This window comes from Tachyglossus aculeatus, chromosome 3 (assembly GCF_015852505.1).
Source record: "Tachyglossus aculeatus isolate mTacAcu1 chromosome 3, mTacAcu1.pri, whole genome shotgun sequence".
Taxonomy (NCBI): domain Eukaryota; kingdom Metazoa; phylum Chordata; class Mammalia; order Monotremata; family Tachyglossidae; genus Tachyglossus; species Tachyglossus aculeatus.
The window spans coordinates 33,616,226-33,636,521 of record NC_052068.1 but is presented as its reverse complement, the minus strand read 5'-3'; the positions used below and the strand labels follow the sequence as shown (position 1 = coordinate 33,636,521).

The following is a 20,296-nucleotide window of genomic DNA, read 5'->3' as shown; positions in this document are numbered from 1 at the left end:
GATGTGGGGCTTTGAGGGTAAAGCTGCTCTGTGATGGGTGGTCCAGTACTTTCTATGCAGAGAAACAAGCTTAAAAGAGTTCAGGAGCCTAGAATACCAAATATTATACCAGGGCAAGTGGAAGTTGCTAAGGTCAACCCTCCTTATGAGCTTTTAATATACTTGGCATCTGGATGGGTTTTCTTTTAGAAAAGACATGAGGCATGTATAATAAAATAAGTTTTATTTTATACATTTAAAACAGAGCAAGCCAAGGGTGAAAATTTATTTCATAAACTAAAAATCCTACAAAGCTTAAATTAACTTAATTTAAAAAAACCCCTCATTTCTCCATTAGCGTCTCATGAAAGATTTTCAACCTCAAGATTAATTTACAACTTTTCTAAATGGCAAGGTAGATTCACATTAGGCACTCTCCCAAGCGCTTAGTCCAGTATTCTGCATACAGTAAAGGCTCAATAAGTACCCTTGATTCATTACATAACAAATGAACACCTGGCTTGTCTTAATTGAAAAGAAAAAAAAAATGAATTACTTCACAGTTTTCTACCCAAAGCAACCTCAATCAAGTTCCTCAGCTCCACGTGTCCTCTGGAGTCAAGACTGGGCAGCCTCTGGAACAAAAGAGCCCAGATATACCAGAGACTCCAGGTGAGCACTGAACTTCAAGTACGAAAAGAGCATATCTTATTCAAAGTTGGATACTGAAATGTTAAGGAAGAGAGAGAGAGAGTCAGTGTGGGACTAGAAGTTGAAAGGCTCATTTATTCACCCCTCAACAACCAAATGGCTCAGAACAGTGTAGGTCTTCAGGGGCTGAACAATAAGGATGTGCGTCTCTCCTCAAATTCAATAGCAACCTCCAAAGAAAGTGGGACAGTCACTCGCACAGGCATAATGATTATGTGCTTACACACAATATCCTGTATCAGAAACTTCAGCCCATGAGACTGCTGCTCTATTGCTTTGTAAAAATCAATGTTCCCTAAAAATAAAACCAACACGAACTAAAGTTACAGTGCATTCACTTAATCTATTTTGGCGAACCTTTAAGTAACCCAACTCCTAAACAAATCAATGACATTTGTTGAGCACTTAATGCAGAGCCCTGTACAAAGTGCTTGAGAGAGTATAAGAAGGCTTGACCCCCCACTCTCAAGGAGCTTACCCTCTAGCACCTTATGAGTGGATAGACAACAGGTCTCACCTGGATTATTACCATTTAAGAAAAATGCATTGTGTACCAGGCAATATTCAGTTGGGTGAGGGATTAATTCTTGGGTTTTATAATTGAGAAGAGTTTTTGTCAACTAGTGATGGGGTCTGGTGAGATGTCTCTTAAAATGGATGCCCAAAACAGCAGTGATAACAGTTGGTTCAATCAGGTGGGCTCATCCTATAAGATTCTCCTTGGGCCACAAATGTGATTATGTAGTGGCAGAAGACTAAGGTAAAGCACTAAAGATCATTCTTCACAGTTTAATCAGCCCTGGCTATATTTTCACTGAGCTCAAGTTACACACAAACACACACAAAAAGAGAAGCCAAAAACTTAAAATTATTTTCTCCTTTCCCCATGAAAGAGTACAGTACAAACTAACTTTGGGTCAGACACTTTCCAGGGATGTTTAGCTCAATTGTCCACAGTCCATGATTACTATCTTTTTGGAAGTCTTTCCACTCTTGGAACCAAAGGACTCTATTTTCTTCACGATGTCCATACCCTCTTCGACATGGCCAAATACGACATGTTTTCCATCCAGCCTGGGAGGGAGAGAAACAAATGTTGAAAAGGCCACTCACCCAGACACTGAAACTACATCCCAAAATAGGGGTCAGTTGGTCAGTATAAGCAACCAACTTAGACCTGCTGGGCCTTAAGTTAGCCCACTTCACTGACCAGATGAACAATGGCCAAGTTTCAACTTCACCATCAGCATGGATGCACACAAATCTACCGCTCTTTGGGTTTCGCAGATGTTGCTTAGCAACACCTCCTCTGGCTCCTACCCCATTTTTGCAAAACGACCCAAATGAAAAAGTATTATGGCTCTCTTAAGGAGTGTTAACAGAAGTCCTAAGGCAGAGACACAGAATCAGGTAGATCTCTCGGCATCAAAAGAAAAGAACCATGACCAGGATTATTTTTTTATCAGCTGGGGGTGAGGGAAGGAGGAGGAGGAAAAAAAGAGGGGTGTCTAAAAAAATCAGTATTTGTGGTGATTTCAGAAGGAAGATGAGGAAAATCCAGCAAATATTTCTCCAGGCCTGATGCTTGCTCACGTTGCTGTCCATTCTTCAACCCTCATCTGAAACCAATGTTAGATTTCCAAGGATGCTAGCAAAACCTTCCTCCTTCAATTGGATAAAAGGCAAGTGAAGGTTGCCTTTTATCCTAACCACCCTCTCCTGAACAGAGACTCCAATGGTGGAGCCCTAGTGGTGTAAAGAGACTTCTAGGGTCATGAATTCCATCACACTCTTCACCGAGCAACTGCCCATGGATAATTGCTCTGTTAATACTTTCTATTTGACTGGAGGCTATGTGATGTGGGTGGGTTGCGGGCAGAAATTGTTACTCTTGTACTTTCCCAAACACTTAAGTACAGTGCATTGCACACAGTAAGCACTTAATACAACTGAATGAATGAATGAGAGAGAGAGGGTGAGAGGGCACACACAAGGCTGTCAAACTTCTCAGAAACTGTAGGGTGGCAAAGGTCTGGAAATCTTGCAAGCTTAAGGGTTGTATGACCATAAAGCTGCCCACTCACCCAGCAGTGATACATTTATTTATGTACACCTCCCTTGCCACTTGGTTTACCTAATCATAGCTTTGTGTCTCCATGATCACTGTTCCTTACCCCATTTTGGCAAGTTAAACCCTTCTGATTTTGAGTCCACTGCCCTCTTCCCTGCCCCCTGAGGATTGTTTCTCCATTACTAGGGAGGCAACTTCATTGTAAACTCTATAAAGTGCCCAGTTTCACAAATTTATGTTAGCCTTCAGAGAGTATTTTTGCTTTTCATAAACCTTGAAGTTCACAGTATGATTAAAGTTGGACAGTCCCCTACCCATTTTATTCTATTTTGGGTTTTGGCCTGTGTTCCTATCCATCCACTTGGTCCCTATAGACATAGTTTAGAACACCTGCCAATTTTACTGCTTGCCTATAGGTATGGCGCTTACCCTACACTTGGGTTTGTATGCTAACAGGTCTTGGCACACAGTAGGCACTCAAATACCACTGGTTGATTCACAGAGCCCAACCTGTACCCGTGGATTCTTGTTTCCCCGACTCGGTGGCGTGGTTTATTGGGGAAGGTGTTTACTTCAACTCCAATCCTTATTTGCTCCTGACTCCTCCTGCCCCACCCCGCAACATTCCCACCACGCCTCAGACAAGTGAGGAGAGTCTGGCAGATCCTCATCCCCTACTTGTCCCTTGTCCCTAGAGAAGTGAACTCACCATTCTGTTTTCATTGTACAGATGAAGAACTGAGAGCCATTTGTGTTGGGACCAGCATTGGCCATGGACAGAACACCTGCAACAAAGACAAGAACATCAAGGAAGGGTACACACAGGGCAAGCAGTCTGTCTTGGAGATTTTCAGACAGCCCTGCTCAGTAGTTCCCTGGCCTTATTAGAGATGGATTGGGCAAGGCTGGGAGTCCAGCCAATAAAGCATATGAGGGAGGGAAAGGGTGGGGCAAAAAGAAGAGAGGGAGAGTGTGTGTGTTTTGGGGGTGGGGGTGGATGAAGGTGCATGACAGTTTGCATTCTCAGCTGGAAACTCCTGGGAACAACAGTCCCTATGGCTACAGGCCAGTGACATGTCATTTAATTCTACTTGTTCTGACAACTTTGACACCTGTCTCCATATTTTGTTCTGTTGTCTGTCTCCCCGTTCTAGACTGTGAGCCCGTTGTTAGGTATGTACAGTTGGGTAGGGACCGTCTCTGTATGCTGCCGACTTGTACTTCCCAAGCGCTTAGAACAGTGCTCTGCACACGGTAAGCGTTCAATAAATACGATTGAAAGAATGAATTTAACCCTACTGTGCTTCTGCTTCCTCAGCTGTAAAAGGGGGAGAGTTTCCTGTTTTCCCTACTTCTTAAAAAAGGTGTATTCCTTATAGACCAGGGAAAGGACAAATCTGATCAACTCATCTGCTCCAACACTTAGCACCTAGTAAGTGCTCATTAAATCCCAATAATAAGTCATGGCTTTAAACACTTTAGAGCATGCATTAGCCAAATTCTGGGAAATTGACTAAGACAGGAAGCGCATGTGGAGCTCTGTAAGGAGATGTGGTGGATAGACTCTAAGGTGCTGTCGGTGAGGTGGGAAGATGTCATGGCAAGGTGTCTAGCCATGTGCTGGAAGAGACTGCCCAATGTAATGCCTCTTGAGACCATCCTTTGTTGTATTGTTGCACTGGCTGGATCACAATCTTCTTGACATCTCTGCTCTTAAAGAGCCACCCCTTAACCCACTGAACACCCACACACACCCAAAACACTAGGAGAGGATTTTAGGCAGCCACAGGTTAGACGCTGAGACAGGGAGATAACTGCAGCCCAGCCCACCACACCCCCATGAGTTTCAGCTGAGGCTGCAGGGGTGGGATACTGGGAGAGTTTCCAGTCTGGGTTGGAAATGGAGCCAAAAGTTGTCCCATCTTAGCTGTGCTCTCATTTCTTAAAACCAACGTTTTCGTATCTGAGTTTCAGAAGGACTAGGAAGAGGGAGGGGGCGAGGGGAGAAATGCACCCACCAGCTCCAACGTGTTTCAGAGTGAAGTTTTCATCTGGAAAACGATTGCCGTAGATGGATTTTCCTCCTGTGCCGTTGTGATTGGTAAAGTCACCACCCTGGAGGGCAAAGCCATTTTAAGGGTTAGTCAACTGGTCAAAAGGAAGGGGAGCCCTGCTTGCTTACGTCCGACCCCTCCAAAGATAAAAGCAATTTTTCTCTCCAGAAATTCAATTCAAACCTGGAATTCCAGTTGTCAAAACAAATGTGATTTATCTTTATGAAAGAAATGAAAATAGCTAAACATTAAGTACTTTCTTCTTTGAAATCAACAGCCTGCTTTGGATGCTACATCTTTAGACACTCTGATCCAGTTGAAGTGCCCTTGAGTCTAATGCTGGTTTTATTTATTGTGGAAAAAACATGGATGTTTTTCTGACATATGGTGGCAGAGAGTACTATTAAAACCCCCTTCAGGGTTCTTTGGCGATTTTTGCCACAAAAAACTTTTCAGCCAACGGGATCTATTGAGCCAGGGTTCTTGTGGATTCCTGCAGGCTAATGTTTTATGGGGGGGGGGGGGGGAACACATCAAGGGAGAACTGCACAAATGCATACAGTTATGGGGGTTAAGTTTGTGTGAAGGAAAAGGTAGGGGTGGTTAACCAGGAGTTTTGCAGAGTCCCACTAAACTGAGAGGGAAGGGGGAAAACAAAAAAAGAGGAAAAAAAAAAAGCTTCCCACCCCATTTTCCTAGGTCCTGGCTAAATTGTGCATTAAGTCACCAGCCACGCAAGGTCAAAAAACATGGGCTGAGTGCTTCTTCCAGTGAGACTCCAGCAGGATCCCCTTCGCACCTTTTTAATCTTTGTATGGGTGGGGGAAAGAGGAGCTAAGGCACCCCTCGTCCACTTGGGGATGGATTCAGTCAGGGACAGAGTTTGGGCTGGTTTTGCCATTCGGGCACAGTAAGCTTTCCTTGGGCCTGCCACCAGACACTGTCCCAGATTTTTACACAACCTAACAACTGTAAGGTTGGCAGTGTGGGGCTTTCAGAGCCCACCAAAACCAGTTTACTAGAAAGGCCAGAGAATGAGTCCCACTAAACTGAGAGGGAAGGGGGGAAAAAAAAAACAAAAAAGAGGAGAAAAAAAAAAAGCTTCCCACCCCATTTTCCTAGGTCCTGGCTAAATTGTGCATTAAGTCACCAGCCACACAAGGTCAAAAATCATGGGCTGAGTGCTTCTTCCAGTGAGACTCCCATGCAGAACCTTCAGTTCCAGCCTGGAATACCTGCCTCACCCCAAAGTTCCCTCCCCATGCTCTGTGTCACCTAACTGGCTCCCTACCTTTCACCACATATACACCTCTTTACAGTGGCACGGCCAGTGCTGTCCCCATCAGCTCTCAAGAATGAGAGCGACTTGGCAGATAAAACTGCAACGATCAATGATCGCTTCTCTGCCTCTCACTGCTTGCTAATGGGGTGTGAGAGGCATTAGAGCAAGAGTTCCTGCAAAGAGACTGTCCAGTGCAGACCCCACCCCGAAGGGTGCTCATTAAAGATGAAGACATCCTTCATGAACAAGTGGCACCTGAAAGCAACCCTATGGTCATGAAAGGAGTCCCATGACTCTGAATCAGTCACAAATGCACTCTAGGTGCCCTCCCATTCTTCCCTTTCTCTCCAGAAAACTGCTAGCCAAAGAAGGAGATGTGGGAGGTGAGCAGTGCTGAAAGATAAGCAAAGTTTAAGTGGGAACACTGGGGGCCACCCTCACCTCACAGGGGTGCAGGGAAATTGGGACTGAAGACAACGCCAGGCAAGCAGTAAAGGGGATGCAGCGGCCTTCCTCGCCACTAATTCCTGTTCCTGAATTTTCTTAATACCAGAGCAGATTTCCACTTGATTCTGGATTATTTCTGCACTGAAGTGGTAGCATTTATAGGTGGGATGGCACTGTACTAGATACTTGGGAAGTAGAGAAATAACCAAGTGACACATTCCCTGCCCACACGGAAGTTGCACATCTGGTGGAAGGGATGACAGGGAAGACCAATGTAACAATATTTACAACTAGTGAGGTGAAATACACTGAGCAGCCTTGCCCAAGAGGGTGTAATGTTCCCATCACCTGTCCTCCTCATGCCTGAGAACACCTGAGGCAGTTCTGTTGAAAGAGCTGGTGCTCCAGGCATAAAGGGGGAGTCACACTTTGGCAATCTCTCACAGCCTCGACTGAGCCCAGTTCCCCAGCTGGAGGTAGTTGCTGTCTTCCTCTCCAATGACACCAAGTCACCACTTCTTGAGTCAGGCTGACAGACGCACACCTGAATACACTCCTTTTCCAGTGAGGTAACTGCTGTGAGACATCTCACTGGACTGTGCACTCTCCCTCCCTCTAATCCTCACCTTCCAGGAAAAGATGACCTTTCAGTGGGGGAGGGAGGAAGGGCTGTGAGGAGCTCACCTTCTGGGCCTAGCTCACTAAACAGCAAGAAAAGAGGCCCTTAGTCTAGTTTCACTCTTGGCTATTTCCTAGTGTGTCTATATGGTTGTATATATTTGTACAGATTTATTACTCTATTTTACTTGTACATATTCACTATTCTATTTTGTTAATGATGTGCATATAGCTTTAATTCTATTTGTTCCAACGATTTTGACACCTGTCTACATGTTTTGTTCTCTGTCTCCCCCTTCTAGACTGTGAGCCCATTGTTGGGTAGGGACCGCCTCTATATGTTGCCGACTTGTACTTCCCAAGCGCTTAGTACAGTGCTCTGCACACAGTAAGAGCTCAATAAATACAACTGAATGAATGAATGCCATGGCAGGCTGGAGCCAGACGACTCCATGTCTACTTTTCGTTTGTTAAAAGACTCAACCAGGAGACACAGCCGGGTCTTTCCTCACAGAACTGGTACAGCATATTAGCTCGCTGATGACAAAACATGGGTGCTAGAAGGCAGCTGCCCAAGTAGAGGGTCTGCTTCTTTGCTCAGTGGCTCCTCAGCCCACAGATGGGTGGCAAAACTGGTGACCAATGCCAGAATCTTTAGGCTAAAAGGGAGTATCTCATAGTCCTTCTTTCCACCTGGTAGAACACACTGCATTTGTTAAGTGATTACTATGTGTACAGTTCAGGTGAGATAGGGCTGCTGGCCCTCCTGAAACTCACAAATCTTCCCCGGCTAAGAGACCCTGACATATACTTCAACTAGAAAAATGTCAGTTAACTGCTCACAGTCACTTGCTTTCATCTCTCCCACCCCCATACACTCCCTCTCCAACCCCACCAGACCACAGTTCTCCACAGTTCTCCCATCCTCAAAAGCTCTCTTGAAAGCCCAACTCCCTCAGGAGGCTGATCTCAGCACTTTTGCACTCGGCTGTGGAGTCTACTTTTTAAAGCACTTAAGGAGAGGGAACATGTCTTTTATGCTCCACAGCTACATTTTATGCACTGAAGTCATTTGCCAGAGGCAGAGCTGCTCCGTGACACAGCCAAGGAGACCCCAGGTCTCCTGACCTCTAAAGCAGGGTCCTTTCAAATGACCCCACCATTTAGTGCCTCCCCCTCTGTTACAGATTATATGACCCTTCAGGCAACCTGCTTGCTTCTTTCTTATATCTGACCTACATTTAATGAAAAAAAGTGTGGCCTAGTGAGTGGAAAGAGCATGGGTTTCGGAGTCAGAGAACCTGGGTTCTAATCCCAACTCTGGCATGTACCTGCTGGGTGACCTACTTCACTTTTCTGTGCCTCAGTTACCTCGGGGGATTCAATGCCTATTCTCCCTCCTCAAATCATGGGATTTGTGTTTCTGACCTGATCATCTTGTATCTTCCCCAGTGCTTAACATACAGTTACTGCTTAACAAATACCACAGGTACACAAGTATCTTTCTTGCTACAAGGCAGCCCTTTTCCCTGAGCTCTGTCCTCAAGAGAGATGAGAGAGAGCAGCTGTTTAGTGTTTTGGGGACCAAAGATCTCCCTCATGCCCTTCCCTGGCCCTCAATCTCCCCATCTCTGAGAGAAGTTCTGGAACAAGGAAAAATGCACGATTATATTCTCACACACCAGGAAGGACAGAATTAAAGTGTTACCTGACACATGAACGAAGGAATTACTCTGTGGAACGTGGATCCTTTATAACCAAATCCCTTCTCACCGGTACAGAGGGCTCTGAAGTTCTCTAAGATTAAAAAGATAAAGATAATTAGAACAGCTACATCCATCCATCTCCCCCTTCAACTGCCTAGTTTTGCATGCTTGTAGGTCGCTAATGAGAGTGTGGATGTGGCAAGGCATCCTCCTTCACTGACAAATCTGACCACAGAAAGCTCCATAATTAGATTAACATCTCCATTGTTGTATTGGGACTCTCCCAAGCACCTAGTACAGGGCTAGCTACTCAATACAGGCCAATATGGAGAAAATTACAACATGGTTGATGGCATAAGGTTGTTTTGAGTCAAAGCTTTTATAACCCCTGCAAGGGTTAGATCAATTTAAATTTTCTCTCCCCGCCACCACCAGAAAAAAAAAAAAAAAGATACCGATTGACACTTACTTCAGCATTCAACAAAGAACGCCTCCTTTCTGACTAGTAGCCAGCTCAACACTATCCCTTCCCTTTCTTATGAAGGGCTCAGTAATTCCTTTGATATGAGAGACTACTAGAAGGAATCTAGGCCCTGAGTCTATTTCAAAAGAGAGAGTCCCACGGTACAGCAGGCAGTCCTGATCACAATGTCTACTGAGGGGGCAGAAAAAACTTGACCTCCACCCAACTTTATTAAAGAGAATCAATTGTTTGTCCGAAAAAAAAAAAAAAAGCACAACCCTCGACCTAAAGGAAAAAAAGACAGCACTTAACGCTGACACTTTTCCTCCTTTTACGCATCCTTCTAATTAGCTGATTTTCACACTTCCCCAAATGAGATGATTTTTAACATCAGTTCCTTCCGATTTGAATCCCAAACTGGATATTCTCTCAATTTTGACATTTAATATATTTTTTTCCCCTTCTGGAAACTGCCCTTGTTCTACTCCTCTCTGGCTATTAGGAAACTGGGTCCACTAGGACCACAGAATCAGTGCAGTGACAATTTTGCTACCAGGTACTAAAGAGCACGGGTCTTCTGTGGGTACTTTCCTCAAGTTGGAATAAAAACAGGAACTCGAGGATGCTCAGCGGAGGCTACAGAAACTGACTACGGAAGGCCCCTGAGAGAAACCAGACTGAACTTTCAGTTGTACAGATCTTCATTTTAAACTGAGACATCAGGGACAGGGTCTTCTCTATGCTGTGATTCTCCCTCGCTTTGATAAATGTGTGTCAAACTCCCCACTCTTATCAAGGGAACAGTTCAGTTTTCACTCCGTTTGCTTACCTGCTGTTTTGGGGACTATATCAGCCTTAAGCTGTTGGGAGATAAAAAGAAAGAGTCATGTCAGTGTTGAGGCACAAAGAGGAGAACAGCTAATACAATTCCCACTATGCCCAAGGCTGAGCCTTTGTGTGCACCAGAGACCACAAGAGTAGAATCTACAATTAAAGATAAGGTTAGAAAATATCTTAATTTATGCTGACGGTAATGTGGGAGAATAGAATGGTTATCACACACTTGATTCAAATTCTACAAAACCAATTACTGACTATTTACAAAGTGAGGGCGTCAAAGCCTCTGGCCCCTCATGGTCATCACTGATGCAAATGGGAGCTCCTACTCGCTGGCAGGCAGGCCCCAGATTTTTAAAAAATCCCCAAACCTCACTCTGGGTTAAATCTACACACCATTAGAGCCCAGTACAGTAAGAGACCAGGAGCTGGGATGGTAGGAGTCATACACAGTGAGTCCAAGTCTCAGCGGTGAAGAGTTGGTAATGTAAATGAGGTAGTTTCAAACTTCAATATTAAAACTTTTCAGCTCCTGGCTTTCTGCTACATTTCAACCCTGCCATGCCTGGCAGAACCTCTTCACAGGGGCCTTTCCAAGCCAAATTACACACTTGTCAGCCCTCACATTGCTGCCTTTGGATTCTAACTGTAGACTAACCATTCTCACAGTTCAAACAGGTGGAGAAGAGAATCCTTGTACTACAACCAACTATGGGAAGGGACTTCACGACCTGTAAATAGGCATTGAAAAGTCCCGAAACAACCCAGCAAATCCCAGTGAAACATTTAACCCCGTGGTTCATCTCTGTCAGGAACACCAAATGACAAGTTAAGCATCATGGCCTAGTGGAAAGAGCATGGCCTGGGTGACAAAGGACCTGGGCACTAACCCCAGTTCTGCCACTTGTGTGCTGTGTGACCTAGGGCAAGTCACTTAACTGTGCCTCAGTTACCTCTTCCAACAAACAGGGATTAAGACTGTGAGCTCAACGTGGGAAAAGGGCTGCATCCAACGGGATTATCTTGTATCTACCCTGGCACTTGGTGCAGTGCTTAAATACCATAAATAATAATTTTAAAACCCCAGAAAAGCACGGAACAAAACCCCTCTGCAACATTTCTCTTCTTGGCATCCACCCCAGAGGCCAGGACATATTTTCTAATATCCCTAACAACGCATTTTGGTCATACCAGTCTTCTTACTACTCTGGGAACTTGTCTTTACTCGGTCACTCACACAAATCACGGGCAGAGAGATTCCACACCCCAAGAGGGCAAATTCATTCCAGTTGCGGAGTTTGACATGCTGTAATTTCCTTGTTTTCCAAGGACCTCAATCTGAAAACCGAGGTTTTTTCCATTGTACTGGGAATGTGTGATGAAGGAGAGTGGAGACTTGTTTTGTTGTCGTCTGTCTCCCCCTTCTAGACTGTGAGCCCGTTGTTGGATAGGGATCGTCTCTATAGGTTGCCGATTTGTACTTCCCAAGCATTTAGTACAGTGCTCTGCACACAATAAGCGCTCAATAAATACAACTGAATGAATGAATTAATAAGCTCAGCTGTTTAAAGAGTTCTACAGTGGGTAAGCTGGAGCCTGCTCCCAGAAATAACAAAAACCCAACAAAGGCAGATAAGATGTAACTCTCCCTACTTAGTACATTTCAGGCCATGCTTGCCGAAGGGAAATCATCAACTCGGGCCTCCTGACCGGCCTGATAAATAGATCGGGATGAACCCTCGCCCTGGGTCGTGGGTGGCTTGCCCAAGGTCACTGACAACTAGTATGGGGAGGAAACATGTCCACTAATTCGGTTATACTGAACACACCCAAGAGCTCAATACAGTATTCTGGCACAGCAAGTGCTCCATAAATATACTCGACTGAAAATAGTAGCAATCATTGAGTTCCTGGTTGGGGCAATATACTTTTTATGTGTTATGAGAAGCAGCGTGGCTCACTGGAAAGAGCCCGGGCTTGGGAGTCAGAGGTCACGGGCTCAAATCCCACCTCCGCCAATTGTCAGCTGTGTGACCTTGGGCAAGTCACAACTTCTCTGTGCCTCAGTTACCTCACCTGTAAAATGGGGATTAAGACTGTGAGCCCCACGTGGGACAACCTGATCACCTTGCATCCTCCCCAGCACTTAGAACAGTGCTCTGCACATAGTAAGTGCTTAACAAATGCCATCATTATTCAGCACTTATAACAGTGCTTTGCACATAGTGCTTAACAAATGCCATCATTATTCAGCGCTTAGAACAGTGCTTTGCACATAGTAAGCGCTTAACAAATACCATCATTATTATTATTATACTGAGCACAGATACATGAGCCCACTGTTGGGTAGGGACCGTCTCTATCTGTTGCCAACTTGTACTTCCCAAGCGCTTAGTACAGTGCTCTGCACACAGTAAGCGCTCAATAAATACGATTGAATAATCAGGTTAGACACAGCCCATGCCCCAAATGGGGGGCTCATAGTCTCCCAGTGTCCTCTGTGTTCGTCTCTTGGGAAGAACACAATAAAGAAGAGGCACGTTCTCCACCCCGCAACTTACAGCCCCGGCGTGTCCAGACCTGATCAACGTCAGGACAGAGAACCAGATTGTGCCAAGGCAGAAAGGAAGGGCGGAGATGGAGGGTTTAGAGAAGCAGCATGGTCAAAAAAATCATGGGTTCTAATCCCAGCTCCGAAACTTAACTGCTGTGTGACCTTGGGCAAGTCACTTCGCTTTGCCTCAGTTTCCTCAGAACCATCCCTTCTCTGTGCCTCAGTTCCCTCATCTGTAAAATCAGGATTGAGACGGTGAGCCCGCACATGGGACAGGGACTGCGTCCAACTCAATTTGTTCATACACCCCAGCGCTCAGTACAGTGCCTGGCACATAGTAAGCACTTAATCACTATTATTATTGGGGCAGTGCAAAACTAACTTCTTTCAGGCAAGCCTGACCCCAGTTACTTTCAGTTCCCATTGCTCGCCTCTTTGGTTGCCAACCGGGTGAGTTGTGCAAGCGGTGGCCCCAATCCCAGTCCCAGAGGCGTCCTCCAAGGTCCCGGACCTAAAAAAAACGCACGGGCCCAAGGCTTGGACATACTGGGGAAGCGGCACGACGTAGTGGATACATTACAGGCCAGTGAGTCAGAAAGTCATGGGATTTTACAGATCCCCATCCGTAAAATGGGGATTGAGACTGTGAACCCTATGTGGGACAGGGACTGTATCCACCCCAGTGCTTAGTACAGTGTGTGGCACATAGTAAGCGCTTGACAGATGACGTAATTATTATTATTCCCGCTCAAACACCCAGGCCCCAATAATAATAATTCTGGTAAATTATTGCCAGAATTAGAGTAATACATTACTCTATTTATTTTACTTGTACATATATTTATTCCACTTATTTTATTTTGTTAATATGTTTTGTTCTCTGTCTCCCCCTTCTAGACTGTGAGCCCACTGTTGGGTAGGGACCGTCTCTAAATGTTGCCAACCTTGTACTTCCCAAGCGCTTAGTACAGTGCTCTGCACACAGTCAGCGCTCAATGAATATGACTGAATGAATGAATGGTATTTGTTATGGTAATAAAAATAATAATTCTGGTATTTGTTAAGTGCTTACTATGTGCCAAGCACTGTTCTAAGCTCTGGGGTAGATACAGGTAATTGGGTTGGACATAGTCCCTGTCCCACATGGGGCTCGCAGTCTCAATCCCCATTTTAAAGATGAGGCAACTGAGGTCCACAGAAGTAACTTGCACAAGATCACCCAGCAGAAAGGTGGAGGAGCCAGGAGTAGAACCCAGGTCCAGGTCCTCTCCCCCTCCTCCCCCTCCCCACAGCACCTGTATATAAGTTTGTACATATTTATTACTCTATTTTATTTGTACACATTTATTCTATTTATTTTATTTTGTTAATATGTTTTGTTCTCTGTCTCCCCCTTCTAGACTGTGAGCCCGCTGTTGGGTAGGGACTGTCTCTATATGTTGCCAACTTGTACTTCCCAAGCGCTTAGTACAGTGCTCTGCACACAGTAAGTGCTCAATAAATACGATTGAATGAATGAATGACTCCCAGGCATAATAATTCTGGCATTTATTATGCACTTACTATGTGCCAAGCACTGGGGTAGATACAAGCTAACTGGGTTGGACACAGTCCCTGCCCCTCGTGGGGCTCACAGTCTCAATCCCCATTTTAGAGATGAGGGAAGTGAGGCCCAGAGAAGTGACTTGCCCAAGGTCACCCAGCAATCAATCGTATTTATTGAGCGCTTACTGTGTGCAGAGCACTGTACTAAGTGCTTGGGAAGTACAAGTTGGCAACATATAGAGACAGAAAGGTGGAGAAGCCAGTAGTAGAACCCAGGTCCGGTCCTTTTGACTCCCAGGCATAACAATTCTGGCATTTTTTAGGCACCCACTATGTGTCAAGCACCGTACTAAGCACCGGGGTGGATACAAGCTAATTGCATTGGATACAGTCCCAGTCCCATGTGGGGCTCACAGATTTAATTCCCATTTTAGAGATGGGGGAAGTGAGGCCCAGAGAAGTGACTTGCCCAAGGTCACCCAGCAGAAAGGTGGAGGAGCCAGGAGTAGAACCCAGGTCCTTTTGACTCCCAAGCATAGTAATTCTGGCATTTATTAGGTATTTACTAATTGTGCTGTACTAAGCGCTGAGGTGGACGCAGTCCTGGTCCCCCATGGGGCCTTGCTCACAGTAAGCTCCTAACATCATCATCATCATCAATCGTATTTATTGAGCGCTTACTGTGTGCAGAGCACTGTACTAAGGGCTTGGGAAGTACAAGTTGGCAACATATAGAGACAGTCCCTACCCAATAGTGGGCTCACAGTCTAAAAGGGGGAGACAGAGAACAGAACCAAACATACTAACAAAATAAAATAGAATAGATATGTACAAGTAAAATAAATAAGTAGAGTAATAAATATGTACAAACATATATACATATATACAGGTGCTGCGGGGAAGGGAAGGAGGTAAGATGGGGGGATGGAGAGGGGGGCGAGGGGGAGAGGAAGGAAGGGGCTCAAAAAATACCACAAATACTGTACTAACAAATACCACAATTACTATTACGGTGGATAGAGAACAGACCTGTAAGTCAGAAGGTCATGGGTTGGGGAGAAGCAGTGTGGCTCAATGGAAAGAGCACGGGCTTGGGAGTCAGAGGTCATGGGTTCAAATCCCGGCTCCGCCAATTGTCAGCTGTGTGACCTCAAGTCACAACTTCTCTGTGCCTCAGTTACCTCATCTGTAAAATGGGGATGAAGACTGTGAGCCCCGCATGGGACAACCTGATCACCTTGTTACCTCCCCAGCGCTTAGAACAGTGCTTTGCACATAGTAAATGCTTAATAAATGCCATTATTATTATAATCTCAGCACCACCACTTGCCTGCTGTTTGACCTTGGGGAAGACATTTGACTTCTCTGGGCCGCGGAGCCCAGACTGTGAACCCCACTTGGCACAACCTAATGACCTTGTATTTCCCCCAGCTTCCAACAGTGCTTGGCACATAGTAAGCGCTTAACAAATATCATAATGATTAAATTATTATTATTCTCAGTGCCTCAGTTCCCTCATCTAAAAAAGGGGGGTGAAGACTGTGAGCCTAACGTGGGACAATCTGATAACCTTGTATTTCCTCCAGCGCTTCGAAGAGTGCTTGGCACACAGTAAGTGCTTAACAAATACCAAAATGATTAAATTAGTATTATTCTCTGTGCCTCAGTTCCCTCATCTGCAAAATGGGGATTAAGATGGTGAGCCCCACATGGGACAACCTGATCACCTTTTATCCTCACCAGCACTTAGAACAGTGCCTGGCACATAGTAAGCGCTTAACCAATACCAAAATGATTGTTAGTATTATTCTCAGTGCCTCAGATCCCTCATCCGTAAAATGGGGATAAAAAGACTGCGAGCCCCACGTGGGACAACCTGATCATCTTGTATCTACCCCAGCGCTTTTAGCAGTGCCCGGCACATAGTAAGTGCTTAAACACCAAAATTACTAAATTATTATTATTCTCAGTGCCTCAGTTCCCTCATCTGCCAAAATGGGGATTAAGATGGTGAGCCCCACGTGGGGCAACCTGATGACCTTGTATTTCCCCCAGCGCTTAGAACAGTGCTTGGCACTTAGTAAGGGCTTCACAAATACCAAAACGATTAAATCAGTATTATTCTCAGTGCCTCAGATCCCTCATCTGTAAAATGTGGATAAAAAGACTGTGAGCCCCATGTGGGACAACCTGATGACCTTGTATCTACCCCAGCGCTTTTAACAGTGCCTGGCACATAGTAAGCGCTTAACAAATACCAAAATTACTAAATTATTATTATTGTCAGTGCCTCAGTTCCCTCATCTGCAAAATGGGGATGAAGATAATGAGCCCCACGTGGGACAACCTGATGATCTTGTATTTCTCCCAGCGCTTAGAGCGGTGCTTGGCACATGGTAGGCACTTAACAAATGCCATCATTATTCAGCGCTTAGGACAGTGCTTGGCACCTAGTAAGCGCTTAACAAACACCAAAACGATTAAATCAGTATTGTTCTCAGTGCCTCAGTTCCCTCATCTGCAAAATGGGGATGAAGATTGTGAGCCCCACGTGGGACAACCTGATGACCTTGTATTTCCCCCAGCGCTTAGAGCGGTGCTTGGCACTTAAATGCCATCATCATTCAGCGCTTAGAACAGTGCTCGGCACCTAGTAAGCGCTTAACAAACACCAAAACGATTAAATTAGTATTGTTCTCAGTGCCTCAGTTCCCTCATCTGCAAAATGGGGATGAAGATTGTGAGCCCCACGTGGGACAACCTGATGACCTTGTATTTTCCCCAGCGCTTACAGCGGTGCTTGGCACATGGTAGGCGCTTAACAAATGCCATCATTATTCAGCGCTTAGAACAGTGCTTGGCACCTAGTAAGCGCTTAACAATAGCAACATGGTCCGGGAGAGGCGCGGTCATTCATTCATTCACTCAATCGTATTTATTGAGCGCTTACTGTGTGCAGAGCACTGTACTGAGCGCTTGGGAAGTCCAAGCTGGCAACATCTAGAGACGGTCCCTACCCAACAGCGGGCTCACAGTCTAGAAGGGGGAGACAGGCAACAAAACTGAACATATTAACAAAGTAAAATAAATAGAGTAATAAATACGGACAAGCATATATACAGGTGCTGTGGGGAGGGGAAGGAGGTAAGGCCGGGGGGATGGGGATAAATACGACTGATTGATTGATTCATTCGTATTAATTAATAATAATAATAATAATGGCATTTGTTAAGCGCTTACTATGTGCAAAGCACTGTTCTAAGCGCTGGATAATGGCATTTATTAAGCGCTTACTATGTGCAAAGCACTGTAACTAAGCGCTTGGGAGAAGCAGCGTGGCTCAGTGGAAAGAGCCCGGGCTCTGGAGTCAGAGGTCATGGGTTCGAATCCCGGCCCCGCCACATGTCTGCTGTGTAACCTTGGGCAAGTCGCTTAACTTCTCTGAGCCTCAGTTCCCTCATCTGTAAAATGGGGATGAAGACTGTGAGCCCCACGTGGGACAACCTGATCACTTTGTAGCCCCCAGGCGCTTAGAACAGTGCTTTGCACATAGTAAGCGCTTAACAAATGCCAACATTATTATTATTATTATTATTATTACAAGTTGGCAACATGTAATGCACACAGTAAGCGCTCAAACCAAAACAAACATATTAACATAATAAAATAAATAGAATAGATAGGTACCAGTAAAATAAATAAATAGAGTAATAAATCTGCACAAACAAAAGTACGATTGAATGACTGAACGAACGAACGAACTGATGACCTCCGGCTCCCAAGGCCGGGCTTTTTCCACCGGGCCACGTGGCTTCTCCGTCCGGGTCCCCGGGCCGTGGTTGCCGGGGCAACCGCGCGCTGCCCCCCGGCCGGGCCGTGGTTGCCCGGGCAACCGCGCGTTACCTGCAAGACGACGCGTCCGAGCGGCTGCCCGTCGGCGCCCACGTCCAGGAACACCCGAGGGTTGCTGGGGTTGGCGGAGGAGCCGGAGCCGGAGCCGGAGCAGGCCCGGAACGGAGCCCCCGCCAGCAGCAGCCTCCTCCCGCAGCATCGCAGCGCCAACATCCCCGCCGGACCCGGGACACCACGACGGCGACAGGCCCGCCCGGATCGGCCCGGCTAACGAAGAGTCACCGCCACCGGCGGCACCGGGAAAAACGAGCCGGGAATCCGCGCTCCGGGTTTTTATTCCCGCCGCCGGCTCCGCCCCCCCCGACCCGCGCCCCGCAGCGACCCCTCCCGGCGGGAGGCGGGTATGCCATATGCCGCCCGCCATTCAGCCAGCCAGCCAGTCAGTCAGTCACTCATTCATGCATGCATTCATTCATTCATAGGCATTCATTTACTGACTCATTCATTCATTCAGTCAGTCATAGGCATTCATTCACTGACTCATTCAGTCATAGGCATTCATTCACTGACTCTTCATTCATTCAGTCATAGGCATTCATTCACTGACTCATTCATTCATTCATAGACATTCATTCACTGACTCATTCATTCATTCATTCATAGGCATTCATTCACTCATTCATTCGTAGGCATTCATTCACTCATTCATTCGTAGGCATTCATTCAATCATTCATTCACTCATTCATTCATTCAGTGCTCAAGGGCTTAGTACAGTGCTCTGCACACAGTAAGCGCTCAATAAATATGATTGATGATGATATGCATTCATTCACTCATTCATGCATGCATTCAAAGGCATTCATTCACTCATTCATTCATAGGCATTCATTCATTCATAGGCATTCATTCACTCACTCATTCACTCATTCATTCATATGCATTCATTCATTCATAGGCATTCATTAACTCATTCATTCACTCACTCATTCATTCATATGCATTCATTCACTCATATGCATTCATTCATTCATATGCTTTCACTCATTCACGCATTCACTCACTCACTCATTAATGCATGCATTCATATGCATACATTCACTCGTTCATGCCTGCATACATTCATTCATTCATGCACACATTCATTCATATGCATTCATTCACTCATTCATGCCTGCATTCATTTATTCATAGGCATTCATTTACTCATTCATGCATGCGTTCATAGAGGAGCAGCATGGCTAAGTGGAAAGAGCCCAGGCTTGGGAGTCAGAGGGCGTGGGTTCGAATCCCCGCTCCACCACTTGTCAGCTGTGTGACCTTGGGCAACTCATTTCACTTCTCTGGGCCTCAATTCCCTCATCTGGAAAATGGGGATGAAGACTGTGAGCCCCTTGTGGGACAACCTGATCACCTTGTATCACCCCCAGAGCTTAGAACAGTGTTTTGCACATAGTAAGCGCTTGACAAATACCATTATTATTATTGTTATTATGCACACATTCATTCATTCATAGATATTCATTCATTGATATTCATTCACTCATTCATGCCTTCATTCATTCATACGCATTCATTCACTCATTCATGCATGCATTCATTCATTCATAGGCATTCATTCACTCATTCATGCCTGCATTCATTCATTCCCATGCATTCATAGAGAAGCAGAGTGGCTCAGTGGAAAGAGCCCGGGCTTGGGAGTCAGAGGGCATGATTTCAAATCCCCACTCCGCCGCTTGTCAGCTGTGTGACCTTGGGCAACTCAGTTCACTTCTCTGGGCCTCAATTCTCCCATCTGGAAAATGGGGATGAAGACTGTGAGCCCCACGTGGGGCAACATGATCACCTTGTATGCCCTCCTGAGCTTAGAACAGTGCTTTGCATGTAGTAAGTGCTTAACAAATACCATTTTCATTATTATTATTCATTCACTCATTCACTCATCCATTCCATCCATCCATCCATCTATTCATTCATTCATCCATTCATTCATCCGTCTATTCATTCATCCATTCACTCATTCATTCACTCATTTATTCATTCATTCGTACTTACTGAGTGCTTACTGTGTGCAGAGCACTGTACTAAGCCCTTGTCCCAAGGTGACCCTTGGGTACCAGCCATCTCAAGGTCAAATGCTATCTCGTGGCCACCTGAGCCAGCAGCCAGAACTTGG

At 45.5% G+C, this 20,296-nt stretch overlaps 1 protein-coding gene across 1 annotated transcript; it reads right to left on the bottom strand.

The window, feature by feature from the left end:
- Positions 1-208: 208 nt before the first annotated feature.
- On the bottom strand, positions 209-18,395 carry PPIF (peptidylprolyl isomerase F). The gene is made up of 6 exons (XM_038744321.1): positions 18,171-18,395; positions 10,161-10,191; positions 8,871-8,959; positions 4,780-4,876; positions 3,471-3,546; positions 209-1,764 (listed from the first exon to the last, which is right to left on the bottom strand). The coding sequence occupies exons 1-6, from the start codon at positions 18,330-18,332 to the stop codon at positions 1,629-1,631; spliced, it is 591 nt and encodes a 196-aa protein (XP_038600249.1). The 5' UTR covers positions 18,333-18,395; the 3' UTR covers positions 209-1,628.
- Between the last annotated feature and the right edge of the window lie 1,901 nt (positions 18,396-20,296).

Bases quoted from the DNA above. Each gene is read 5' to 3' on its own strand.
- PPIF (XM_038744321.1), bottom strand. From the start codon at position 18,332: ATGTTGGCGCTGCGATGCTGCGGGAGGAGGCTGCTGCTGGCGGGGGCT. The intron at 10,192-18,170 runs GTAACGCGCGGT...ATCTCCCAACAG, and splicing joins TCGGACGCGTCGTCTTGCAG to CTTAAGGCTGATATAGTCCC. The intron at 3,547-4,779 runs GTGGGTGCATTT...TCTTTGTTGCAG, and splicing joins TCTGAAACACGTTGGAGCTG to GTGTTCTGTCCATGGCCAAT.